The 27,053-nt window shown below is 41.1% G+C and overlaps 1 protein-coding gene across 9 annotated transcripts in view; it reads right to left on the reverse strand.

The window, feature by feature from the left end:
* SPAG9 (sperm associated antigen 9) overlaps window positions 1-27,053 on the reverse strand; it is a 104,815-nt gene that overhangs the window by 12,533 nt on the left and 65,229 nt on the right. For 4 of the 9 annotated variants that reach the window (XM_090059412.1, XM_090059411.1, XM_090059416.1 and 1 more), the window contains 19 exons: window positions 22,229-22,439; window positions 21,369-21,468; window positions 20,354-20,475; window positions 17,568-17,625; window positions 16,110-16,262; window positions 15,968-16,019; window positions 15,385-15,515; window positions 12,236-12,292; window positions 11,180-11,353; window positions 10,033-10,162; window positions 9,313-9,405; window positions 8,712-8,879; window positions 7,644-7,815; window positions 6,101-6,328; window positions 4,979-5,174; window positions 2,513-2,635; window positions 1,502-1,582; window positions 875-942; window positions 6-154 (listed from right to left, as the gene is read on the reverse strand). In XM_090059412.1, the coding sequence (XP_089915538.1) occupies window positions 6-154; window positions 875-942; window positions 1,502-1,582; window positions 2,513-2,635; window positions 4,979-5,174; window positions 6,101-6,328; window positions 7,644-7,815; window positions 8,712-8,879; window positions 9,313-9,405; window positions 10,033-10,162; window positions 11,180-11,353; window positions 12,236-12,292; window positions 15,385-15,515; window positions 15,968-16,019; window positions 16,110-16,262; window positions 17,568-17,625; window positions 20,354-20,475; window positions 21,369-21,468; window positions 22,229-22,439 (2,466 nt within the window). Of the gene's footprint in view, window positions 1-5; window positions 155-874; window positions 943-1,501; window positions 1,583-2,512; window positions 2,636-4,978; window positions 5,175-6,100; window positions 6,329-7,643; window positions 7,816-8,406; window positions 8,458-8,711; window positions 8,880-9,312; window positions 9,406-10,032; window positions 10,163-11,179; window positions 11,354-12,235; window positions 12,293-15,384; window positions 15,516-15,967; window positions 16,020-16,109; window positions 16,263-17,567; window positions 17,626-20,353; window positions 20,476-21,368; window positions 21,469-22,228; window positions 22,440-27,053 lie in introns of all 9 variants that reach the window. The other 5 variants (XM_090059410.1, XM_090059408.1, XM_090059414.1 and 2 more) reach the window with 3 other exon arrangements.

Below are 27,053 nucleotides of genomic sequence, written 5' to 3' on the forward strand. Positions count from 1 at the left end.
CTTGCCTCTATTTTCATGGCCTTTGGTTGAACAACATAAATTTTGTTTCGGTAACCACACCAGACTTTGTCGTGTACCACAGTCATGCATCGGATAGAGTGATGAGGTCGACCCAGGTCCAGGAGGTGATAATTTGTCAAGTCCCACTGACCATCTTGAAAATAAGAAAAGGAACAATCCAGTGTTTAAATTAATCTGTGTGCACAACTGCTTTAACACACTGGTACATTTCTTGTTTTAGAATAATCTTATTTTGATTCCATTATGATATACACATTTTCAAAAAGTTATTTCAAATTCCAGCTGCTTTTTTCACTAAGTAACAAATGTGTGGATGATTAGTTTCTAAAGAACTAAGTGCGATTATTTTGTTCTTACAGCATCTGCAAGCACAGTGGCTCATTAACACCCAAACATTTAGAAATCCACCAGTAGATGTATACTGCTAAATGCATTCCTTAGACAGACATATAGGTGCAATGAGCAATTATCTGTATGTAACACTGGACATCAACTGTTTTACTAAGCATGGGAAAAAACAGACCCGTGTGCTGAAGTTTCTTTCTACGCTTTCCTCATTAAGACACAAAACCTTTAATTGCCACCTGCTAGGATTTCCAGTTACCATGGAAAAAGTTTGCCAAGGCTACACTTGGTAAATGAAACTGGCAATACAATTTGACACAGTACTTGAAACATTAAAACGCCTGTAAATGCTTGTTGTAGAAAAGGTCAGTTAACACAGATAATAAGTGCATACATCTTTTTTTTTTTTTTTTTTTAAATAAAACATTTTGTAATTGTACATTTACTAAGTTGTTACAAAGCACATCTGCACATCCACAGCTTCAAAATCTTATGCCAAGACACTTACCAACTCCTCTGTGAAATATTGCTAACGTTCCGTCAGCTAGTGCAACTAATACTATTCCTTTAACATGTCTGGGAAAAGACAGAAAATGAGGTAGATAGATACGTCACTAAGCTTATTCACAGTGAATGTAAAAGCATTCTAAAAACAGGATGCATTTTACAGTAAATATACAATTTAGAGTTTAGCATAATTTGATCAATTTACATTCACACATTTTTTTTTCCAGGGTCTAGTTCATTAAATGGAAGGGCTGCCATGGAGAAATTGAAAAGAAAGCTGAGACGGCAACAACTACTACAAAGCCTGCAGTAAGCGTCTCAAGGAAAATTCTAGTTTGTGTAACTTTTTCTTAATATGTGAACCTCAAAAATGAGCCTCGTAGCTGGTATACATTACGTCCTTCTTGCTCTTCTTGCTTCTCCCAGTGCTGACACTGCCACCCTCCTTCACCCCTGCCCATCATTTTCCCCGAGATTAATTTATGAATATTAGCATCCCAACACACACACACACACACACACACACACACACACACACAGAGTAGAAATTGAATTAAACTACACAGTAATTATTCTTAGAAAGGTTCACTTTTAAAGATTGAGAAAAGACTCTTACAGATCAACTTACACAATACTGAGAATAGAATCTTTAAGTTTAATGGCATGAACACATTTCCTCCACTGGGCCACTGAAGAATGAACATACAAGCTGCAAGGACATAATTGGGATGAATTAAACAAGAATACTGCCAAAACCATGGTAATGTCTAATAAAAAGTATCAATTTCAGCCAATGTAAAACTATAATTAAATCTATGGGGCAGGAAAGCAAGTTTCCCTCTCACACTGAGAACTACAGAACAGGTGATGGCTGAACTACATTGTCCAAGTAAAATGTTAGCCGGCTACCCAACGTATCATCTGAGTTGATAGCCAAACAGTTTGAAATTAAGGCACTAAGGTTTTTTTTGTTTTTTGAAGTGACACATGGTTTTAAATGCATCGGAATCCCTAGACTGTATTATGGATCATTCAATGTAGAACATCTTCCCACACACAAGAGAGACAACTTTGTCTACCTCTGATTTTGCAAAATTAAAATATATTCATTAACAGAACTACAAGGCACCCAATACATTAAAATGATGCCCTGTGGGTATCTGTAGATGCAAGGGAGGTTGCACCAATTACAGCATGTCGGAGCAGAATCGATTCATTGAATCAATTAATCAAGACTGCTGGAATGTGATAATTAGCGTGATCTAGCAGCCTCCACGCCTTGTGTATCAGCAACTCCATGCATCAAAACAGTGGTGAAAACGCTTTAACTAAAGCTCATTTGGCAAGCACAGCAATGCTGATACACAAGATGTTGCAGGCACTTTGATTAGAGTCGAGAGCTGCTGCAATTAAAGTGCCCACCTTGGTACACATGTAAAAACACCCTACAGTGCTGAAACACAGCACAGAATGTGGAGGCTTTGCTGTACCTTACACCTCCAAATTTTCTTTCTTTTGAGGATTTCTCCCACTTTGTGTTTACTCTTTGGCCTTTAAGTTGATAAACTGTCTCAACAGGCAAGTTTAAAGTGACTCCTCATCTTCCAACTTGAATAGCTACAAATCAGCATCGTCTTACCATCCATTCTGTGCTCCCAGCCACATTGTGGGTAAGAGGCTGCTCATTTTCTGTGCTTCCTCTCTCACCAAATCCTGTTCATTTGGCAACACTGCTACATCTTTATACAGGTCTGACTCACTACTGAGAAAAAAAACAAAGAAAAATGGCAAAAGCAGTCTGAACATATGCACAGAATACTCAGGAGTATAACCTGGGCAATCAATTCAAAGCTAGTCAACACTCAATGACATAAAACAAAACAGAAGGAAAGCGAGACTTGTACTAAACGCACCAACTGTTCAGGTGAAGCCGAGTCATTTCCAGACAGATGCATAGATTGCATAGTGATACTAAGATAAACTTTTATAGTATAATCAGCATATTCCTGTAGCAACACAGCAAAGTCATTGCAACTTCAACCCTGTTTCATTCAGGATTAAAGTTTTAACAATTTAGCCTTTCTGCCAACGTGACACTTATAGCCTAACAGCTCCCCGCTGCCTTTTAGAGTTACATTTGTCCATAGCCCCAACGGGCATTCCTTCATGTAAATGTTTACATGGGATTTATACTAAGGTTGCATTTAATGTTACCATTTCCTCATATACATACAGTGGCTTACAGTAAGAGATGCAGCAGCTGAGAGGAACATTTGAAGGGGTTGAAGAATTCCAAGAGTTTTATATTTGATTAGATTAAACCAATGGGGAGTTCTTAGGAACTACATTCATGCTTTTGTGCTAACTACAGTGAGCCGGACTGAAAAAGCAGCAGCATATCTGAAGAGCCAATTGATCTGAGTAAAATTAGAGAAAGACTGCTTCGCTTGGACAGAAGTGCGTGACCTTAACCTGTTCTGGTATGGCTCAGCAAAAACTTCACCAGGATAGTTCAGCAAAATGGTGAGGTCAAAAGAATGAGCAGTTAAACAATCAATGGATATGCTGTCTTTTGGAAGTACCAGACACAAGACTCAATGAATTGACATGGACACTGCTCTTCATCTCACTGGAGGTCACGTTATAAGCATGATCGTACAAGACATTCTACTTACGTATCATAAAAAAGAAATGACCTGCACTGAAACCTAAAAGACACCCTGCTGTTACGAATGGTTTTACAGGTTAGGGCTTCACAGTACTTAGGTGTAAAATTTCACAACAGGTTTACCGTACCCTATGAGTACTCGTACACGTGACGAAAATTGGTCGTTTTTACAGTTTGACTGCGTCACACTGCACACGTGCAGGGTTTGGGGTTTTTTTTTTACAATTTAAATGAGTTTACTATGTTGCACACTAAACCACATCCGCATGAAGTTTAGTTTGCAATGTAGCTATTTGTAACATTGCAGCCTTTGACAGCTCGCCCTCCCACCGTGGGAACCCTCCCACCGAAGGCAGAAGCAGTGAGGGGCCCAATCCTCCCCCCAGCCCCCCAAGCCTGCCTGCATCTTCTTTGGCCAGTGGGCAAGCTGCCGGTAGACTGAGAGGTCCCTGGTCCTTCCTTCTGTGGTGGCAGCAACCCCTGTGGCCACCTGGGTGGGTGCGGCCCCAGCTCAGGCTCAGGGAACAGATCAATTGGACTGGGTGCTGCCTGTAAGCTGGGGCAGTGCCCACCCACTAGCCGCCAGCCTGGGTGGGTGAGGGGTGCAGCTTTTGGAGGCAGGGCCCAGTCCTTCCCTCTGCAGTGGTAGCACCCCCCCACGGTGGGTGCAGCTCCAGTTTGCAGGCAGCACCTGCCAGATCCAACTTTTTCCTGAGCCTGAGTGCTAGAAGCCTGCCAGGCATTGCTCTCCATGTGGGCTCGGGTAAGAGCTGGATCCAGTGGGTGCTGCCTGCAAGTTGGGGTAGCACTTGCACAGCTAGCACCCCACCCAGGCAGCCCCGGGTGGCACCGCCACTGCGGAGGGAAGAATCGCAGCTCTAGGGCTCCACTGCCCAGCAGCAGCTCACATGGGCAGGCTCCGCTGAGGGGGGTGGAAAAAAAGCAGCGAGGGGCCCGATCCGTTTCCCCCCTCCATCCCCACGGAGCCTGCCCACCTCTCCCACGGCTCGGGGGGCGAGCTGCTAGTGGGCCCTGAGCTGTGGGGGTCCCTGAATGTTCCCTCCATGGCAGTAGCACCCCCCAGGTGGCACCTGCTCACTAGCAGTCCACCCACCTGGCCCCGGGTGGGCAGGTACCACCACAGAGGGAAAGACTGCCTCCCTCCCCACCAGCTCAGAGTCCGCTTATCCTGCCAGCAGCTTGCCCCGCCCAGCCATGGGAGACATGGGCAGGCTCTGTGAAAATAAATAAAGGATCAGGCCTTTCACTGAAACAGTGACAGAAGCCCCTAAATTGAAGTGGTGGGTTTTTAATTGTCACAATTAAAAACCCACTATGTTTCAATTTAGGTGACTAAACTCCCATCACATGTACAACCGGCCTAAAATAGAATGTAAGCTTCTATGCATTTTGGTGGGGTGAACATTGATGAGGTACCTAGGTGGGTATGCTGGAGAACCCTCTGCTGTATTCTGCACACCCAAAGGATCTGTAAAAACATGCTCTGTGTAAACTCCAGGTTGGGAAACATCAGCTACATCTTCTCCTGTCCCAGCATTGACTTCCGTTGCCTCTGTTGCCTCTTCTGCTGTTGGGACATTCTCATCCACCACACCACTTTCAGCTGAAGCTTCTGTGAAATAAGTATTTCAGTTAAAGATTAATTTGAAAGCTACCATGCATATAACAATGCAATGTGAAATTAACTTGTGCAAACATTAGTTCTTGAAATCTGGCTACGATACGACAGTTAAACACTTGTGGAAAGACCTAAGCATCTTTAAGAACCAGACGTGGTGTAGATCTCTACTTTACATCTCATCTAAAGGACTGTACCATCAAGACAACGTTACTGTGTTAGGGCGTCAATATGCGTTGGATGGAAATACTGTCTCAATAAGCTAGCCATTGCCATTTTTGATACCGCCAACACAATCATGGGAGGTCTGTCATGTAGGTACTTACCAGGTTCACCAGTGAAATTAGACTGATCCAAAAAAACCCAAAACGCAATACTGAAAGGACATGAGTGTACGCTGTTTCGATAAGTAAAGTTCTACATGCTAGCTTGTTAGTAATTTTAGACCGCCAGACATCAAAGAAAGGAGCAGAAATTCAGAGAATCCTAAAGGCTTCTGTAAGTGAACAGATTCTCACCTAAAATCTGGATTAAAGTGTGCAGCTGATTAACACAACTTCTACACTAGCCAGACTACTCTAGTCTGGGGTGAGGGAGGATACCACTCATGTCAAATGTTTAACTTAAGCCTCTAGCCACAATTTTTTCTGAAGAACACTTGCAAGATAAAGTTCTCATCTGTACCAGAATTTACAAGGAATGAGTCTCTGGAGATCCATACCCATTTAAAATCCTTTTATGATGTTTGCAACTGCATGAGATTATCCTAGTCACAAACCATTCTCAGGGAGACACGGTAAACCAAAGTAGTGCATTCAAGGAGCTAATTTTCTACTGAACTCCAGCTTCTGCAGCTTCCATTTCTCAATGATTCCTAATGGGAGTTTATCATCCTAAGTGAATGATGAATATTTTCATACCTGGCTGTTTATCTGTTGCAGATGAGGCACCATTAGCATCATGAGCTAGAGGCGGTGCAGTTATGCCCTCTGCAGTACAACCAACCACTGTGATTCCACCTAACAGACTATCTGTTTCTGCAGAGCTGTTGCTGGTCATACTCCCACACAAAGAGGACTTGTCCACTTGACTGGAATCTGCTTCTTGTGAGCCCTCTTCCCCTGCAGGATAATCTGTTTCCCTAGCCCCTGTAAGACAGATGAAGCTGCATGTAGTTTCTGGGATGTAAAAACACAGTCATTGCTTTATCTCTGAAAACAAGTGGAAAGATTTGTAGTCTACAATGCCCAAGAGACACAGAAGTGCAGCACACCAAAAAGTTTATTCTGACATAACACCAAGAGACATCTAGAATTAAGGCATGCCTAGGAAACTGAAAATGGGCAAAGGGATCTGGAGGGGTACCTTTGTGCTTTGTATGCATGTCACATTTGCAACCAGGGTAAGAATGGATTTCCTAACAACTTTGACAAGTGGGAGATAAAGGCCCTCATTTAACCTGGTTTATTCTAATGTAATTACACAAGTTCAAGAACTCATTTGTTTCAGGCAACAAGACGCATATAACATTCAAGCCAATCCCATTAGTTTTAACTGTCATATGTACAGGCTAATTCCATGAAGGAGATCCAATAGGGTAATGTTCAAACCTACCAACCTTCACACCTTCGAGGCCTGCCCAACTGTTCCCAACTCAACTTCAGCACCTGCTTTCCTGTACAGCCCCTGTACACTAAACTTCTCCCAAAGCCTCCTGCATATGCAGCTCCACACTTTCTTTTATGCTGCCTTTTATGCATGAAAGCTTCCTTGATTTTGCTGTGTAGAATTACTAGCTTCTCATTCATATATCCAATCCAAAGGACTTGCACTTCTTCAAAATCTATTAGCAAGGTCTCCCCTGAAGCTAATTTAATGCACTTTCATAAACAGAGGTTAAAATAAATCCCACAACGTAACTAACCTGCCCCTGAAAATACAGCATCCACTTTTTTTGCCTTCAAACTCTCCATATCTACTGTGTCTTAATTGCAGCTTTGATTTTACCGTAAATGGTATCATCTCCTTAGCAAAGGGTGCTTTTATAAGTAAATAGAGGCATTACTCAGTTCTGTGAAGCTAAAACCTAAAAACAGCGTAATTCTTTCCAAGTGTGGTAATGTATGGAACAACCCCCCCACAAACAGACTCATCCAAATAAAATGGATAGAGATATTGGACCAGATGTTTCATCCACGTAAGTCACACACTGCCCTGGTGCAATTAAGGACTGTTGCAATATATGTCAAGAACCAACCTCAGGGAGTAGAGGTGGCAGAAATCTAGCGCAAGTCTAGGATAAGCTTGAAACTATTTTCCTTTGACTGCACTGTAGCTGACAACATTGCAAAGTCACTTGATCATGCTAACTACAGGACAGCACTCAATTTTGGCTTTTATTTTCTAATAAACCACCGCTTATATTAAAATTAACGGGTACTAACGAGAGTCTGATTCTCTTACCTGGTACACTAGCAATACAGAGGACATGGGAATTGCAAACAATGAAGCTATCTAGAATGTTTCCTGGCTGGTTAGCATCAATAATGATAACTTTTGTAGCAGAATGGGTGCTAGTACAGATCCAGACTAGACTTGACAGTTCCTCCTGATGTTTCAACTCCTTCTGTTGGTCCTGAAAGAGAAGATCAAAAGAGTGACAAAAGGGGAAAGAAAGACAGCAAATGAAAATGCCAGTAGTCCTATCACATCATTTGGGTTGCAAGTTTAGGACAGCTAGGCATAGGTTTAATGCCACAAAAAACAATCTGTTTTTCTGCATGGAAAGGGAAGCTATAAAGTTCGTGGTTTTTTAACATATGTAGAAAACAAAATACAAAAAGTAACAAAGCTATGCAGACAATTACCAGCAACTCTATCAAACTGGTGATGTTAGAATGACAATGACATTTATATACATGCCTGCAAGCTCAGTATCACCATCCCCAAGCACTTAAAACTCATGCCCAAAATCATGAGGCTAGCTTAAAAAAAAAAAAAACACAAAGAAAAAAAATGCTTTTTAAAAATGAGTTGGGTTCCTTTTCTTTGCCTTCTGGTTTTCTGAGCCTGTGGGGGGTCACTCCAGCTGTTCAAGCTTTGAGCCCCATCAGCCAAGAAGGCAAAAAAATTATCTTTTTAAAATGGAAGGCGAGATGCACATGCAATTTCTTGATGCCAGCAGCTACAACTTTATAATTTCACATCAAAAACTTGCAAGACTCACGATAAAATTCTGAAAACTGGCAATACTGGCTTGTGTCAAACAAGACAGACTCTGTTTAAAAAAAATGTAGCTGTTTAGATTTACCACCAAGCTCGCAAACAGACAAAATGTGAACATTTCAGTAGGTGGATTCAATCATTTCAATGCATCATGAATAGTTCAGTGCTACCTGACAAAACTCAAGTGGTCTACTGTTAAATAGTAAAACAGATTACCAAATAAGCTACTGTTCTAAGACAGACTGGAATGATAATATTTAAATAAGAAAAGACCTTTTCTAAACATTCTATAATAGCAGATCTTACCTTCAGTTCTTGGTCTAGTCTGTCTAAGCTACTTTGCGAGCCTGTTCGCTGCTTGTGGCCATCTGCTTCCAAACCTGCCACATCATTGTAGAATACACTAGCACCAACCACAGAGCCTCCATCTCTTGTCTTCCCTCCTGATAAGTTCACCCCTACGGCACACCACAGCTTGAAAGAGAAGAATTCAGGAACATTTCATTTGCAGAATACTTGGCTTTCTGGCTTATAAAAGGAAGGCCTAAGTACATGGCAAAACAACAAGAACATGCCAGCACATTGCCAGACCATTCCAATTCATGTTAGGGTTCAAGACACTGAAACTGTCCCTTCTATGCAAGATCAATAGTAAATTGTGTTTATTCGTAAGGCTGCAGCTGAGATATTATATATAGGGAGCATTAACTAAAACAAGTAATTTTTCTGCAGCTGCCTGTGCTCTGCACCACCTATGCATTACAGGTTTAACTTTATTACAAAGAAGAATTAAAAAGAGAGAGTAACCCAGACAGGGTTTGTTTTAGACCAAGCAAGTGATTGCTTTAGTGTGTCTTGTGTCCTTATCAAGGGCACAGTCTCTCATTTATGTAACTTTAAATCCTACCTTCATAGAAGTATCCTTTTCATCCAACGGTCTTAGATAGACAGGCACAGGCAAATTCTTCATCTTGTTATCTCCTTGACTACCATTTGCTACCTAGGAGGGGAAAAAAAGAGAGACTTTCCATTTCTTGAAAAATGTTTTTGAAACCAAAAGTCCATTGGTCATGATAAGAAGAGTCAGTCACTTTCATTCTCAATACTTGTCTTTGTTTTATGGTTTCACTTTAAAAAACAATTAATAAAAGGAATATGATAAAGAGACAGCTCCAAAGTAATCAGGATATCCAGTGATCAAGAACTCTATGGGATCATGCAGCTGCTTTAGGAATCACCTGTATTATAAGCTTCAGTCCAAATTATTATCAAAATGACAGCGCAAGGTTTGAAAGGAATACCGATGGCATAGCCTCTACCCCCCAAAAGGCTTGTTATGCCTCCACCAATAATACTTACATCCCATAGTTCTCTCAGCTACTGATATCTATATATTCTGAACAGAAGCTGGGCCTCAAGACGTTTGTGGAAAGGAAAGATATGACGTTTCGCCCATAGTGACCCTGAATGTGCCATCATCACTTTACACTTTTAGGTTTCATAATTCTGGATGTCATGAGTATACTCATCTTTGAGATTTCACTGCCCATATATATTATACATATATTTATTTAATATTGAGAGTGGATACTATGATATACACTAGAGCAAGTCCCAGGCATAATACCTGTTTGTACTTCTGAGGCAAACTCCAGCCAAACGCTTGCACTCTGCCATCTTCTTTCTGAACGTGTGCTTTCACTTGACGGTACTGTTCTCTCTTCTGTTCTCTGCGGGAGGCTAAGCTGGCTTCTGTCCTAGTGGTAAAATGATTTTTTTTTTTAAAGACTAAATTACTTGCCTGTCCCTTCACCCAATGTGTACATGTTCCATACTGGTCAGGCTTAAACCGACTACAATAAACATAAGCCAAATTATTTTCAGAGATACTCAACAGAAACACACTAAATGTCATGGCGCAAAATACCAAATGAGTTTGGTTTTGTGCTTTGTCAGTGGTCTCATTCAAACATATTCAAAGAGTATTATCAACTTTTTTCTTTTTTTTTCCTTTTTAAAATTTGCAGGGTTTGGAGGAGAGGGGGCAGGAATTCAGCTAAAGATGACGTACTCATTTTTCCCCCTTTGGACCTGAAGAATGCACTGAATTCAAAAGCTTATTTAAGTCTCTCTCTACCCATGCAGTTGATCCAATAAGAGATACTTCCCCCAAAAAAATCTTTGCAACTTTAATACTCCTATATAAGCACTGTTTTGCTTGGTCCCACTACAAGACCATCACTACAGAAGTTCCTGAAACTGTGCTGTATTTAGCTGCTTCATTTATATTCCCAATTATCCAACCTTTTTCTATCATAACTGTCCAACTTTTAGAGAGATTCATCTGCATCTTAGTGCTAATGAACATGTATGTTTATTTAGATGAAGTATAAAATACTTCCTGTGAGGAGATAACATACACAAATACTGTTTACACAGCATCACATCTTGTCGAAGTCAAACTTTAATCATTTTTTCTGAACAGGGGCTGGGCGTCAAGATATTTTTGGAAAGGAAAGATATAAAGTTTCACCCATAGGTGACCCTGAATGTGCCATTATCACTTTACAAGTTATAGGTTCCATAGTTCTGGATGTCATGAGTATACTCACCTTTGACATTTCACTCGAGGAACAAAACTATTGACTTCTTAATCATGTCTGCGGTTATTTAATAGCCTCTTATCTGTGCCCGTCTTAATACACATTACTATTCATGTCATTAATTAATTAATTAAAGAACCATTACTATGAGAAATTAAAATTGCATCTTACTCTTCACTGAGGAAGTCAAAGGCTTTCGATTTGTCACTAGGTAGCTGAGATAAAGTGCTGCTTCTTTTCTTGACTGATGGGGTAACATGTGAGGTTGGGGCATTATACTTAAGATTAACAGGTGGCTCTGGTTTCTTTGCTGTATTGCTTGATGAACTGAACAGCCTGCTGAAACTGAAATGTATGAAAAAGCATAAGTCCATATACACCCAAGAGAACTCATTTCCATCTGTATATAACAGCAATGCCCATGCTATCCCATTCAAAGCAACAAGTAAGAAGTCGGGAGAAGCTGGAACTAAATAGCAGCCATTAGAGGCTTATTAATTGCCTAAGCACGGCCTTAATTTTGGAACCCAGGTCAACAGGAAGACTGTTGATCCAAACAGTGGCATGACTCCATCCTCTTCCTTTGAAGGAAAGTGAGGTCTTAAGTTTCACTTGAATATTAATCAGGAACTAAGAAATGTTGTTTTCATCCAATGTATTTCAACATCTTATAGTACACAGGTGAACTATTACCAATAAACAATGACAGCAGTAGGAAAACTTTTACCTGGATTTCAACATCTGTTTCCCATTTCAATTAAAATTGTTTATAACTTGAAGTTTAATATAGTAACACTAAACATTAATTAGTAACTGTTGTTTCAGAGGGAAAAAGTTGAAATAATATAGTGACCGTACAAAAAGCTATTAACATTTCTCCCTATCTTTTTATATTATTAAGAAAGGAGGCTGCCAAAATGCCTAAAGAATGTAGATTCCAGTTCATCTTCAGATTTAAAAAACCCCAAACAATCCATTCTTTCAATGCATTATGGATTTAATATTTTAACTCTGCTCCACCGAGTGCCATAACCAATCACTACGTAAGGTAGCTTAAAATACATTGCGTCTTTGAGAAAAGCCACACCAAGCTGGCGTGCTAAACATCAGTTATAACAGCTTCATTCCAAAGATGATTTACTGACAAAACAACTATATTTTAAATTAACTATTTTGTTTTTGAGGGTTTTTTTTTTTAATTGCAGATGCTTGTATTTCAATACTCACAACTGCCAAATGCTTGATCGCTTCTTTTCTTGCATGGCTGGATTTTCTCTTGATGCTCTAAAGAGAAACCCAAAAGTTGATAAGATAAGCAATAACACAAAAAGTGAGGAATACAGTAGTGTACACACCTTTCCTTTAAATGAGGCACCGCCTTGAGTCAAGACAATAGATGTTGAAAATGTCAACACCTGCTTTTTTCACAAAAATATTTCTCATCAAATAAGGGAGCACTTAAACTCAGCACCTACTAAAAAGAATGCCTCTTGCAGCAAGTTAGATGAACATTCTCCACATTTTATCTACCTAGTCTTCAAAACCAGCTCTCTTTTATGCTGTCATTTTGTAAGCGTGGAAAACCCAGCAGATGCTGTTCAAGCAACTTTCACCAAGAAAAACTTGGTTTAGTGGTTAAACAGCTTTAAAAATTGGAGATCGAAATTCTCAAACAGTGTCATGAAAGAGGGCAATTAACTGGAAAACAATACGTAACATTTCAGAAGATCAATTCACAGGAGATAATAGAAATTGAGAAGGGTGCTTACGTGAACTGTATGCGGATTTTAGTGAGTAAGACCACATAGAGAGGGGGAACTGCAGAAGAGAGCATGGCTTCATTATCATTCAAATAGCTCTCAAAAAAATAGTGGGTACTACACTCTTCACACATGGAAACAGGATTTTGTGCCAGAGTTCAGAATGTGAAGACAAAGCATTCGGGGGAAGAATGCAAGAGAATTACTACTATCATTTTATCCCAACTATTTTTTTGCACTCTGTTCAACATCAGATACGCATATTTCATTTTAACTCTCATCTTTTTTTTTTTTAAACTGATTTTATTTTTAAACTTATCCCCATTCAGCTTAAAGCTGGTGGGGGGAAGGGGAACGCATGGAAAAAGGGAATGACAAATGAACACAAACCAACTACTAATATGCACGAAAAAAGAAACAGAGGGGCAAAACTTGTTACAGGGTCAGGCATTTCTTAAGATGCCTTAATACACCAAAGTTCAGAGCCAAATGCTTTGCATCCACACTATATTTTAAGGATAGCATTATAGAAAAGTAAAAGTTAGATGCAATCATTACACTTGGCCACTAGATGACAGCATGCTGTGGTAGTAAATTACTGGGTAGTGTGTGGCACCAAGTATAACAACAGACAAGATGCATCACTGTGGATCCAGGGGTATAAATGTGAGTCTTGCTCCAGATGCATGCTGAAAGACACACCCAACTTTAAATGGTACCTTTTTATTTGGGATGTTTGTATACAAGTTTATACATCACACCAGTCACATCCCTCTTCCACGCTGCTGGATACGAGCCTGGTTATGCCCTAACTGCACTAGCCCAGTGGGCTAACTAAGCTCCAACATACCTTTGACTTTTTGATAAGAAAGTAGTGCAATGAGAGGAAGCACCATATTGAGGTCAGAAGTGAAGAGACATGATTACTTAGCATACTTTCTGGACATCCGCCTCCTGGGTAATGTCTTCAACATTCAGGACAGTGGCTCATTAGGACCATTTTCTAGGGTTGCATGATACTTCAGTTCCAGATTCAATTTGGTGGAGATTCGGCCAATTCGGTGGCCAAATCTCCAAATCGAATCAGAGGACCCCTCAAACTCTCTGAATCGAATCAGAACCCTTTGAGTCAATTCGGAGAGATTCGGTCATAGACACAGCTTTAAATGTTTTTTCTACATACCTCTAGGTAGCAGGCAGCTCGCGAATGCTGCAATGCTGGGGTGCATGGAGTGTCCCACAGAAGCATAGGGGGCTCCCCAGCACGCTCAGCAGCAGACCCAGAAGTGGACCAGAAGCGCGTCTGGGTCTGCCAGGGAACACGCTAGATGTCCCCTCACCCCCCAGCTCAGTGACTGGTGCCTCCTGGGTCTGGGAGGGGGTACCGGGGTCCCTCTGTGGCCAATTGCCAAGCCAGAGGGGCGCGGGGGGGAGGAAGGGCAGCGCACTCCCTGGCAGACCTGGAAGTGGACTGGAAGTATTTCCAGGTTCACCGCCAAGCATATGGAGGGCCTCCCTGCACCCCTGTGGGATGCTCCATGCACCCCAGCAGTGCAATGATTACAAGCTGTACCCACTACCTCAAGATATGTAGAAAAAACTTTTAAAAGCTGCGTTTATGTCCGCATTGCTGATTCTCTGAATCAGCATCAAATCTTCAGGATTAGGATTCGGCCAAATCGAATCAGGGACAGCGATCTGAATCAATGAACTGAATCACTGTCCTGAATCCTAATTGAATAGGGCCCGTTTTGCACACCCCTACTGTTTTCTTATACCTCATCTTGATTTTCTTGAGTTGTCCAAGAGACTCGAAATTACTTTTAAGAATTACATCTTCTCCATAATACAAAACTTGATTGCTTGTATATGGTAGCACTTGGAAACCCTACCTGTCTTCGGTGCCCCTTGGTGTAGAGCAGTAATTCTCCGCCAGGGTGTTTTGGCACCCTGAGATCCTTTTAAGGGTGCTGCAGGGTGCCACTCAATATTAGTGGGTAGGTGTGCAAACACCTACACATAATTCACAAGATAAACCCAGAGATTTCAAATAGGAATCCAGTGCCCAACCATTTGGACCCCTATGGCTTTCCTGCATTTTTTTGCAACAAAAGAATTGCTCTTTTTTCAGTAGTCGATAAATAAACAAATAAATCAATCAAGTGCAAACTAAGAGCTGCTATTTTCTAAGAGCTGTCTTGAGTCTATAAAAAAGCTCGAGACCCACTGGGCTAGACACTGGACAGAGCAGAGAACTTCTCCTGCGTTAAAAATACAATCTAGGACTGCAAACACTTATACATGTACTTAACCTCATATGGTGCTTGTACTCCTTTTTCCTTCAACGGTACACATTGCACAGTATGTCAAGTTGAACACTTGCTTAAACTGTTAATGGATTACGGCGTAATTTGACAACATAAAAAAGTAAAAGGATAAACAGAGGAGCTGTTTAACAAGGAGGGCAGGAAAGCTAGTTCAAGGTCACACAGAAGCTCAGAAGTATATCTTAGAAAATGACTGTATGAGCTCAGTGGCCCATAACTAGACCACTGATTCTGGGGTACAACTGGTTAGCAAATTATTAAAAGATCAGAAGACCATGTCTGTATTTACCTTATCATCTCAGTCCATCGGACAGCTTCCTGAAGCTCCATCAGCCTCTCTTTGTACTGATTTCTTTCCATCAGAACACGAGCCATTTCAACACGAGTAAAACGCTTCCGCTGAGCGGTGGGGACATCACTCTGCATAAAATAAAAGCAAGCTTTCAGTACAAAGAAACAGGTAAAGCCAGCACCCAGCTGATTAGGAACAGTGTCAATTGAATTAATTTCTTGGATTACTATAATGCTATTAAATTATTTAAGGCAGGACTTTGGTAGCCAGGATCCAAACCATTTAGCGCTTTGTAGGCCAAAACTAACACCTTGAATTCAACCCAGAAATCAACTGGCCAGTGTTAAGGGATTCAAAACCAGGTTGCTAAAGGGAATGGAATGTCATATGCAATAGTGGGAAGGAAGGATATAAAGCTGGTTAGTCTTTGTAAATCACCACTTGACATTTAAATTTGCAGCTCTGCCTTAGACAGAGTTGCATGCTTAACTGAGCTGTCAGGTTCACAGAATTAAGCCAATGTGATGGTACATTAGAAAAATGCTTAGTCCAAACTTCACTTTAAAATATATACACCTACATCATCATCCTCTTTTGCTTTCTGCCTTGCTTCCTCTGCTTCTGCACGTGCTCTACAGAAAACAGAAGACAAGAAAGAGACATATTAACTAAGCAGTATTAAAACGTGCACCCAACTTTCATAAGGAAAGTATCAAACTGACTTTTTAAGCTCTTCTTCTAACTCCTTGTTCTTCTCCTCAAGTTTCTGTTTGGCTTGTTTTACAGCCTCCAGTTCTCCTTGTAGGACATCTTTCTCACAGGTCAGCTCGTCCACTTTTGCTATCAAATCATTTTTTACCACATTCAGCGCATTTCTGAGAGAGATACAAAACACATGGTTAGAACTGCAACCTCACAGTAAACAGCAAAGTTTACTTCCCACATGTGGACATCTGCAAATAACTTCCCTATATAGCAATGGTCACTAGCCAGTTGATCTCAATAGACTGGTCGATTGTGGAGCCTCTGACAGTCGATCTCAGTCTGCCAGAGGCTCCAAGATCAGGAGCGGTAGGATGCATATGGCTGGGCTGAGCCATGCCCCCTGCTGCCCAAGCCAGGCGAGTGGGGCCAGAGCTCAGGCGGCTTGTCCGGGAGGCGGGGTGGGTGTGGGGCAGTAGATCCCAGGGTGCCCTTTACTTGCAAACATGATCTTCACCATAAAAAGGTTGGAAACTACTGCTACATAGTGTTGCATGCAGGACATTACCTTGTTCAAAAGCAAACTTGTGAAGAACTTGAAACGAATTTGGACCATTGCAATGGAAACAAGTATAATTAAAAATTGCCATTTCGCCTTAAAAGCTGCTAACCAGTATCTAAGTAAAAGTATCCCAAGTGAAATTAAAATATAGCATTGGAACAATTTGCTCAGAGGCCAAGTTCCCACGTGGCATTTCAGTTGGCAGTCAAAACAGATGGAAATAGTGCAAAAATACTGGCTTTCATTGTCACAGTATTATAATTTCACCAAGTTCCTGATGCTCTAAGTTTTAGTGGTATGGTTGCAAAAAACACTGCTTGGTGGTATGCTGCAAACTCTAGACGTGTATAAGTAAAAGTTAGTGTGCTGCTACTCCATTACAAGACAAGCTGCTAGGCTACTGCGGCCAAAATAATAAAACTAACACCCTGGCCATCTGAAGCCTCAACGTTCCATAAGGAAGGACAGTGTTGAAGCCAGAAAATACACATCCGAGAAAAATTGCAAGACCTGGGTGCTAAGTTCCTTTGAATGCAGATGTCTGCATCTCATACTATGCTTGTTCTCTCCTTACAAGTTCTCATTGTATTGAAAGAGTACAAGATTTCCTGATCTTTATCATCAGTTTATGTACCATTTTAGCACTCCCCTTGTTAATGAGAGTGAAGGACACTGGCAGAGAGCAAAAGTGCAAGTGATAGGCTGATGTGACCCCTTAGACTAAATCAAATACACTGTGCATCATTCACAGACAAATGCAGCATACAGAAGTGACAGCTCTGAATGCTAATCAATATTGCTTAGCTAGTGCTAAAAGTAAAAAGGTTTCAGTGCCTCTCAGAGATCCTCTCTGGCTCTGTGCCTGCCTAGAAAGGATCACTGGAGGGAGAGGACAAGGTGTTACAGGCTGACTTACTTGGTCTCCAGCAGCTGGGTATTTTCCAGAATAAGATTTTCTACTTCACGGCCCATTCCTTTCAAAAACAGAACATGGGAATGAATTAAAGGGAAAAAAAAAAAGCAAACTATTTTTATAATAAACCAATTAAAGGCTACTTAATTTTTATTTAAAATGTGATTAACCTACACTTCAATCTTTTTTTCACCTCAATGGCAGAATACATGGTATTCTGAAGCAGCTCAAAGCAGCAAAGTAAAAAATCCTCATAGCAAATACCTAAAGCATTTGTACCTGGCCCTTTTTACCTAGTTGTACTTTTCTCTCTCCTTAAGTGTTGCTTAAAGGCAGTCCTGGCTCACAGCCAATAGAGTTTGCTGGTTTTCTCCCCAAATAAACTGTATGCTTTTAATCTTGCTTTATAGTTACTATTATTTCAAACAGAAAGTAAAGGGCACTAATAGAGAAAGTTGGCCCAAACATCTAAACCATTCACAATTTAGAATTCAAGCCTTTTACAAAGAGGTTAGAGATGGTATATGTTATAACACACAAGATCTGCAGAAAACTCAGCGTTCAAGAGCACAGTAAGATCTCCCAAAAGCAGATGATACCTTACCAAAGAAATTATGGTCTTTAAAGGCCATGCATTCCATGTAGAGCACAAACAAGAACAAGAAACATTTCATGTAAGAAGTATGAGTGAAGAGCAATAATAAACCTAGAGACTTCTAAACGGTAAGAGTGAATCAAAGCAAAGCCAACAGCAAAACAATGGAATGAAGTAAACTGCAGTTTAAAGCAGACTGAAATACCAGACAGATAGTAAAAAAAAATATATATATAAAAAGGTGTATTACCAAACAAGTTACCCTGAAACAACCTGAATTACTAAAGTGTATAGAGGATTACAAAAGGTGATTTTCTCTTCTATAACGAAGTTCCAAAATGTAGTATTTTAAATGACTACTAAACCAAATCAGGAAGCAATGTCGATTAAAGAAGCTATTATTTAAAAAAAATAAAATGAAGTGCTGAATTTAACTGATTTCACTGATCCTGAATTTCTCTAAGGATTTACTGCATTTGGCCACTGTCTGTATGCTTGAAGGTTATGAAGTATCTACTGTAAGATTTTAAAGTACTGTAATTTTTTAAAATGTACAACCAAAATAGCAATAAGGACGGTACGTCTTGTTTCTTAATTTGTACTAAAAGCAACCAACTCTGGCATTATCTCCATATTGATAACAGAAGACATATATATGTCAATTAGAGGCCAGCATTTCATAGCAAAACAGTTAAGGGATTACCCTGAAAGAGAAGTGCGCACTAACAAATGTGCAGCAGAGTCTTCCAAATTGTTTGCTAAAGCAAAAAACAAGCCTATTAAATACAAGAAAGATCAGTTCTTTTCGTACCACTAAAATAGTCTTTCTGAAATAGAAATTCTAAAATTTATTTAAACCTTTGGACAATGACTGTGTCATATTCCGCTTTTATTGATTCTGATGAGAAGTAATAAGATGATAACATTAGAAGACTTGTTTTAGCAGATACCCATCAGGTATTTTCACTTTGGTACTATTTGCAGAAAACACAGAAGTCCTTCTCTATACCAATTATCAGGAGGCTTTTTTTTTCAGAGAACCGTTTTGCTTTTTTGAAAGTGATTTTCAGATACCAAAGGTCAAGTGAATACCTAGGATGATTTATGCAAGGTGCCTTAACTGTTGGGCACCCCTAGCTGTCAAGAAAGTTGAAGGGGGTGGGAAGAGGGGGAAGTTAAAGCCAAAAAAGAAAAAAAAAATTCAAGGACAAAAATATGTTACCAAGCAGAAAAAAATGTGGAGAATGTATTGTATGAAAGCAGCAGCCAAGAACGCCTAACTGTAAAAGCGATAGATTTCAAAGTATTTAAAAGGATACACACCAGAATATTCCCCTGGGTGCGCAGCCCAAGAGAAAACATTAGAGAAACCCAATTAACTCACTTTAGAGCACTAGAAACTAAAATTCTAATTGGTTTAAACTTGTTTAGCTATGTAAGTGCAATACAACCCCTCTCAGAGACCAAATTACAAATATGAATGACATGAATTATAAGGGCTGGCTCAACAGGTTATCCAAGTAATATAAATTTAAGTACTTGAAACTGGAAAAAAGTTGTACCGTGGCGTAAAGCTCTCAAATGCAAGACTGGGAACTGCAGAGGGCAGTTCAAGTAAAACGTTTTAAAATAATGATAGATTTATATTGTAATAGATACAATCAGCCCACAAAATTCAAGCTGAACTTTGGACTTCCTGTACTGACAAATCAGAACTACTCATCTTCAGGTGCAGCAGCTGGAAGAGTTCTTCTCTGAAGTGAGTCAAGGTAAGTAATCACTGAGTGTACCGGTATATTTTTAAATTTTGACCAGAACCCTTCCTGAAAATACCTATTTTATCTCCATTTAAGTTGTATCCAATAAGGCATTACAATAGAAGCTAATGGTGTAGCCCATCATGGACAGGCTGAAACAAGACGATTGAAATCATTCATGAATATCAACAAAGCACTTCAGCGAGAAGAGTTCAGCGTTCCACACTGCAAGAAACACATCTATGTAGTAGCATGCCTGGGCACTCCCTACCCTTTCTCCTTTAAAAAAAATCTCCAAAATCTCCCTTTGGAAGCTGCTACAAGAGGACCTTAATGTAACGAACCTGAAAGTATTCCCAGCATGTATACAGGAAGTTGCGATCAATTAGAAAAAAATACTAACGCAACTGGCTCGGTCATCAAATAACCAGTCTTACCCAGTAAATCTGCACCTTCATCCACATCTCCAATTAGGCCAGAGCCAGCAGAAGACAACTCTTCAAAGAGCGATTCTGTATTCCGATCAAATGCTTTGTTCTCTATACCTTTGGTGGGAGTGCTGGTCACAGGGATTGAAGTTACAAGGAAGAAAGATGAGAAAAGAATAAGTAGTCGAACACTGCTTTGAGCTTTACAGAAAAGGGAGCATGCGGCTTTAGACAGATGCTACATGGCTTTATATTTGTAGGTCATTTGTTATATATGGGAAAATTCTGAGTAACATTTCTAGAAGTCCTTAAGTAGCTCAGGGAACGAGAGGCCTTTTCACAAATAACTTCAATGAAAACTCAAGTCCTGAAAGACATTTTGATACTGCAATGCTTCGCTCCTAGGCATCCTGCCACTCAGCAAAATCTTCACTGAATTAGGCACCCAAACCACCCCTTAGGTACCTAGAGGACAGAAGTCTCAAACTAGGTGTGCTAAGAGCTGCCCAAGCCCGTTGGAAATACGATACAGAATAAAGGGGTAGGGCTTAGGGTCTCATCACGTTCATCTGTTCAAAGACAGGTACCTAAATCTGGCCCGATCAAGGGCCTCCCTGAACTGAGGAGAATGCTGTCAACATGCTAAAGGTGAGCATGCAGTTGGGATACATGACATTTCCACAAATCTGGAGGATAACACTGCGATGCTGCAGCTTCAGAGGAGATACAAGATTCTAGAAATGTTCATGAAAATAAAATCATAAAAGTCCATTTTGTAACAAGCTAATGTTCTGAGCCTTTGACAGAGATAGCACCCTTATCTAGGAATGGGAAAAGTGCTTCAATGGCATGGCCATATATTCATTTGAAGCCCTTCAGATCCCACTCTGACCTGGAGCACTATAAAGTTGGAGCCCTCCTACACTATCTAGATCTGGTGCCACTTATGCTAGTTCAGGACTCACAACTTAGGAACCCTCTGACATGTGGAAATTGTCTACTGAAATCAGAACATGTGACCTACCTTGAACCTTTATAGCCACTGAGGTCTTTATCCATATCCAACTCTGGAGTGGACTCAATGATTGCCTGAACTTCAGATTTTTCTTCATTTTCATTACCACCTTAGAAAGCGGAATAAATCAGTCTCCATAAAACAAACCACCTTAAACCAGTCACAGAAAAGAAAGGTTCTGCTCATTGGCTTCACAAAAGGTGTCACAGATAAAGTCACCCTGGACAACCTCATGTATTTTAAGGCAAGATCTGTGAATTCCATGGTACTCCAGTTCAGGAGCTAGAAATCCCAGACCAGATGAGGTGATCAAGTACAAGGAATACTGCATGTAATGAATTAATAAGCATTCAATTTAAAATGTATATTTATAGTGCTCAGAGCAGAGTTCAGATTCCTTCCGAACTGACACTCAAAACGCCCTACTCTTGCCTGCTTTTGCAGCTGACCTGTATTGACTCGTTCAGACAGAACAGAGACATGGCCTTACATTATGGAGCAGATCTTCCAAAAGAAAGCGATACAAGTTTTATTAATTAATTTAAATCCAGAGAGAACAACAATACATTTTAAGAAAAAATTAAAAAGAAAACCACAAAGGAAGACAGACTAGATGAACCAATGCTCTTTTTTTTTTTTTTTCAAAACAGAATCCAGGGAACGAAGTCAACAGACTTCATGTGCTATGGAAAACAAGCCCAAGAGACAAGTGGCTTTCAGTTCAACCCTGTCAACCTTCGGCCCTCCTATATGAAGCAGTCCCACGTAGAATCACTTTCCCTCCTGGTTGCAGCTGTGGGATTTTGTATTAAGCTGCACAAAAAGCACATTCTTTACCACCCTGCACCCCAACTCTGATAGAAACTTACCAATAGACACCGTTCTCGTTTCTTGAGCTACCTGCACTTCAATGTGCTTGCTTACATCCAATTTCTTGTTCAGTACCTCCGCGCTTTTTGCAAGCCCTTCAGCTTCCTCCTTCAGGGGAGTTTCAGCAGGTAGCACAGGCACATCTGAAGCTGTTGTTGATGCTGGAGTAGTAGATTTTGAGCCTCCTTGACTAACATCAGAAAGTTCATCCTAAAATTGAAAAATTACCACATTTAGAAAGTTGTGTAATCTGTAATAAAAAAAAAATACCTATACTGAAGAGAAGAGCACTCACAGATGGGTTTGCAGCTTTCCTCCCCGCCCCGAGTTCAAAATACACACCTGGGAGCAATCTCCTGGGTCACCAAAACCAGTGCTCTACTATCAGAGGCCACATCACCTTTCACACGAAGCTAACCTTCAAATGGATCTGAAGTTGAAATACTGATTTCTCAGATGTAGTAGACTGCAGGCAATCTTCCCTATGAATCTGCCTTGCTAAATCCTGATTTATGCTATGCTATTCATGCAGCGCAAGAAGCAGGCTGCTAAAAAAACCCGACAACTCAGCTCGCACGGTGAAATCAACAGGACTAATGGGTCTTTGTGCAAAGGTGTTTCAGACATTTCTCAGCACTTGGAAAAGTTAAGAACAGGCAGCATGGATTCACCAAGAGCAAGCCATGCCTGACCAACCTGACTGCCTTCTATGATGAGATGACTGGCTCTGTGGATGTGGGGAGAGCAGTGGATGTGATATACCTTGACTTTCTTGGTCTCTCACAACATTCTTGCAAGGTTGCTAAGAAAGCGCAGGTTTTATAACTGGACTGTAAAGCAGATAGAAAACTGGCTGATCCTCAGGCTCAAAGAGTAGCAATCAATGGTTCGATGTCTAGTTGGTATCAAGTAGAGTGCCCCCAGGGCTTGGTCCTGGGGCCAGTTTTGTACAATATCTTCACCAATGACCTGGAAACGGGGATGGATTGCGCCCTCAGCACATTTGCAGATAACACCAAGCTGGGGGGAGTAGCAGATATGCTGGAGGGTATGGCTAGGATTCAGACCTAGACAAATTGGAGGACTGAACCAAAAGAAATCTCATGAAGTTCAATAAGGACAAGTGCAAAGTCTTTCACTTATGACAGAACAACCTCGTGCACCAGTATAGGTTGGGATCAGAAAAGGACGAGGGGACAATAAGCCTAATACGAGCCAACAGTGTGCCCTTGATGCAAAGGGTAATGGCATACTGAGCTGCATTAGTTGACGCATTGCCAGCAGATCAAGGGAAGCAAGCCTTTTCCTCTATTCAACACTGGTGAGGCCACGTCTGGAGTACTGTGTCCAGTTTTGGGCCCCCTACTACAGAAAGGATGTAGACAAGTTGGAGGGTGAACAGCACAGGGCAACAAAAAGGGTGAGGGGGTCGGGGGACATGACTTCTGAGGACAGGCTGGAGAAACTGTGCTTATTTAGTCTGAAGAAGAGAAGACTGTTGATACTGAACTGATTTCCTGACCTTAGACTCACTGAAGTTAATTGTTTTTTCCCCAATAACTCCTGCTGTAAATCAAGATTTTATCAGCTTCCTTCCAGGCCTGTGCTTCAGATAGCTGCAAGTCACCTAAAGGGGAGATTTAACAGCAGCCTTCAACTCCTCGAAGTGGGGGGTTCCAAAAAGGATGACGCTAGATCGGGGCGGGTAAAGTCCAGCCGCCAGATCAGGTTGGGCCTGCAGTGGACTCCATTTCCCAGGAGCACCTGCCTGCATTGCTGCAGCTGGTTTCCACGGAGACCCCAGGAGTGACAGGGCTGTGACAGCATGAGGCCAGGGTTTCCATGGAGACCAGCCCCGGTAGCATGGGCAGGGCATGCAGCTGGCAGGAAGCTGCCTTGGAGCTAGGCTCTTGCAGCAGTGACAGCATGGTCCGGAGCTCGGGCAGAGCTGTGATCCCCTGGCCACGCACCCCAGGCAGGGACATGCAGGTAGCAGACTGGGGCTCTGCCCTGCCTCCAGACCATGCTGTCACCACTGCAAGACGCCAGCCCAGCCACATGCCTTGCCAGCGCTGCTGGGGCCTGTCTCCTTGGAAACCTTGCTGCTCCTGGGGTCTCCATGGAAACTGGCCGCAGGGACGTGGGCAGGGGCTGCTGGGAAATGGAGTCCAGGCACCAGCCAGAGCTGTCATTTTGCCCACCCCTGAGCTGAACTGTTCTCAGTGGTGGCACATGACAGAATAAGGAGCAACGGTCTCAAGCTGTGGCCAGGGAGGTTTAGTTTAGATAGGAGAAAACTCTCTCTCACTAGGAGGGTGATGAAGCACTGGAACAGGCTCTCCAGAGAGGTCGTGGAGTCTCCATCCTTGGTGGTCTTTAAGCCCCGGCTAGACAAAGCCTCAACTGGGATGATTTAACTGGGAATGGTCCTGCTTTGAGCAGGGGATTAGACTAGATGTGACCTCCTGAGGTCCCTTCCAACCCTCATCGTCTATGATTCTTTGACTGACATGTGTCAGCGATGCACTTATACAACAGCAACTTTTCAAAAGCTATCCTCAAAACTTTAAGTGACTTGCAGCTATCTGAAGCACAGGCCTGGAAGGAGGCAGATAAGATCCTGATTTACAGCAGGAGTTATTGGGGGGGAAAAAAATAATTAAAATATTTCAGTGAGTCTAAGGTCAGGAAATCAGTTCAATATCAACAGTAACTCCATGAAGCCGTGTAATTCCTAAGCTTGCTGTGTAATTATTTGCATTTCTGCATATTATTAAGTCTCCTCACAATGGAAACGAGGGTGTCCTAATGTTACACGGCAAAGTGAAGCAGGTTTTTCTTGTTCTTAATGTAGAGTCTTTGCAGGCTACTTTAGGCTACATTTCAGGAAAGTCTCCTGTTGCAGCTCTGACAAGATTAACATAGCCAGTGCACACAGGACTCTCTGCCAGGGGCAGCTCTATGAACCATCGTGGTAAGAAAAATCTATAGCTAGTGTAAAATAACCCTCCCCTGTTCGTTTCCCTATAGTTCTCAGTGCAATTCCCCTTGGGGAACTTCCCGGTAGTTGTACAGAGTCTGAGTGCCAAGAAAAACATGTGCACCATGGACATAAGTAAGTAGCACAATTAAAATTTTAGTTTTCTTTCCCATCCTGTGTCTAGAGGATCAGTGGCCAGATGTGGGGGCACTTCATTTGGCTGATCTGAATCTCTCTCCCTTCCTTGCCTTGCTGTCCAGCAATTTATCTTGCCATAATATCTTAGTATAACACAGACTATGCCAAGATTACTTACTTAATTTTTTTTGCAAAGCTAAGTAGAACTACATGGTGTGTGTATGCATGCAGTTGTAACTTGAATTGGCAATAAAAGTTGAAGCATTTCTTGCCTATCTCCGAGTGTACAGTTAGCAAAACGATGAAGTGCTGCAAGGGTCAAAGAAGGAACAGTGACCAGCAAAGCTAGAGCATAACATGAAAGATTCCAAGATTATTTTTTTTTTTTTTTTATAAGGAGTGTCAAAAAAGAAAAAAAAACACGACTGATGCATGGAAAATGTACATCGTCTTAGAGATAATATAAAACTTATCTTCAAGGGCTTTGTTTCAGGAAAAAAACCCTGGAAGTAAGCCATTTAAATGTCACAGGATATATGCCTAAAGCAAACATTAGGTTTTGCAAATGTCAAACCAGGGTTCTGATATCTCAGACACGGCTGCACCAAAACTTAGATAGCCTGAAGCAAGAATTCATTGGCCTAAATCTGTACTGCTACTGGCCCTTTTCAAAAAACCACTGGAAGCAGGAAACAGATGTGGGTTTTATCAAATAATCGTTTAAAAACATTACCATTAAAAACAAAAATTGAAGCCTGCACATAAAGATAGCTGTGCGGAGCTGGCAAATAGTCCCTTGTCCATTAAGAAAAGTTTAATTAAGACAGCAGCTTCCAAATTCATATCTGGAATATGACTGCAAGATCAGATTTTAAACTTTAAGGTCAGAAGGGAGAAGCTGCATGCAATGATTCAACAAGAATTCTATTGCTGTGAAGTAATAAGAGAACCTGACCAAGCAATGCAATACTTTTGAACCCAAACCACAACACACTCAGTGCAAACCACCCCACTTTCCCAGTACATTTGTGCATCTTTCCTGATGATGACTATAAAATATTATAAAAACCCAATGATGTCCAAATGTCTTCAAAGAATCATCATCTAAAAGGATAACTGCAGTGTTGTTGCCAAAACACAAACAATACAACAACTATTACTGGCACCAAAGGCAGCAGTCACAAAATTTCGCTTATCCAATTTATGGTGACATTTTTATTTATTTTTAACACTGAAGATATGGAAATGCTTTATGTTTTTTATTACTGAACACACTACAGGGGTTTTCAAGAGACTGCACAGAATTTTTGCAAAAACTAGATGAACAAAATTGGACCTTCATCACCCAGGGTTTTTATCCCCCTCTCTTGCTGACCAGCTGCAAGATATGGTTAAATGTGATGGCAAGCAAGAAAGCACAGCTATATTTTTAAAACAACTTAAGCATTAATAAGACCACATCATCATTTCTCTGAATCGCGGTTAAAAACCAATGAACTGATAATGCCCTACTTCCTAGTTTCAATTTTCCTACAAATACCTGTGGCAATGTTATCCACTCTCTGATCTGCCAACCCAGTTCATGTTTAATTCAGAGTAATGGACTGCATGTTAATTTACTGCTGGCATGCAGCATTGAGCTCAAGAACGTTCACATATTTATTGTTGCCACTGCATTATATAACGTAATGGGATGAGGCAGAACA

The sequence above is a fragment of the Crocodylus siamensis genome, chromosome 8 (assembly GCF_052110815.1).
Source record: "Crocodylus siamensis isolate JL-2025a chromosome 8, ASM5211081v1, whole genome shotgun sequence".
Classification (NCBI taxonomy): Eukaryota; Metazoa; Chordata; order Crocodylia; family Crocodylidae; genus Crocodylus; species Crocodylus siamensis.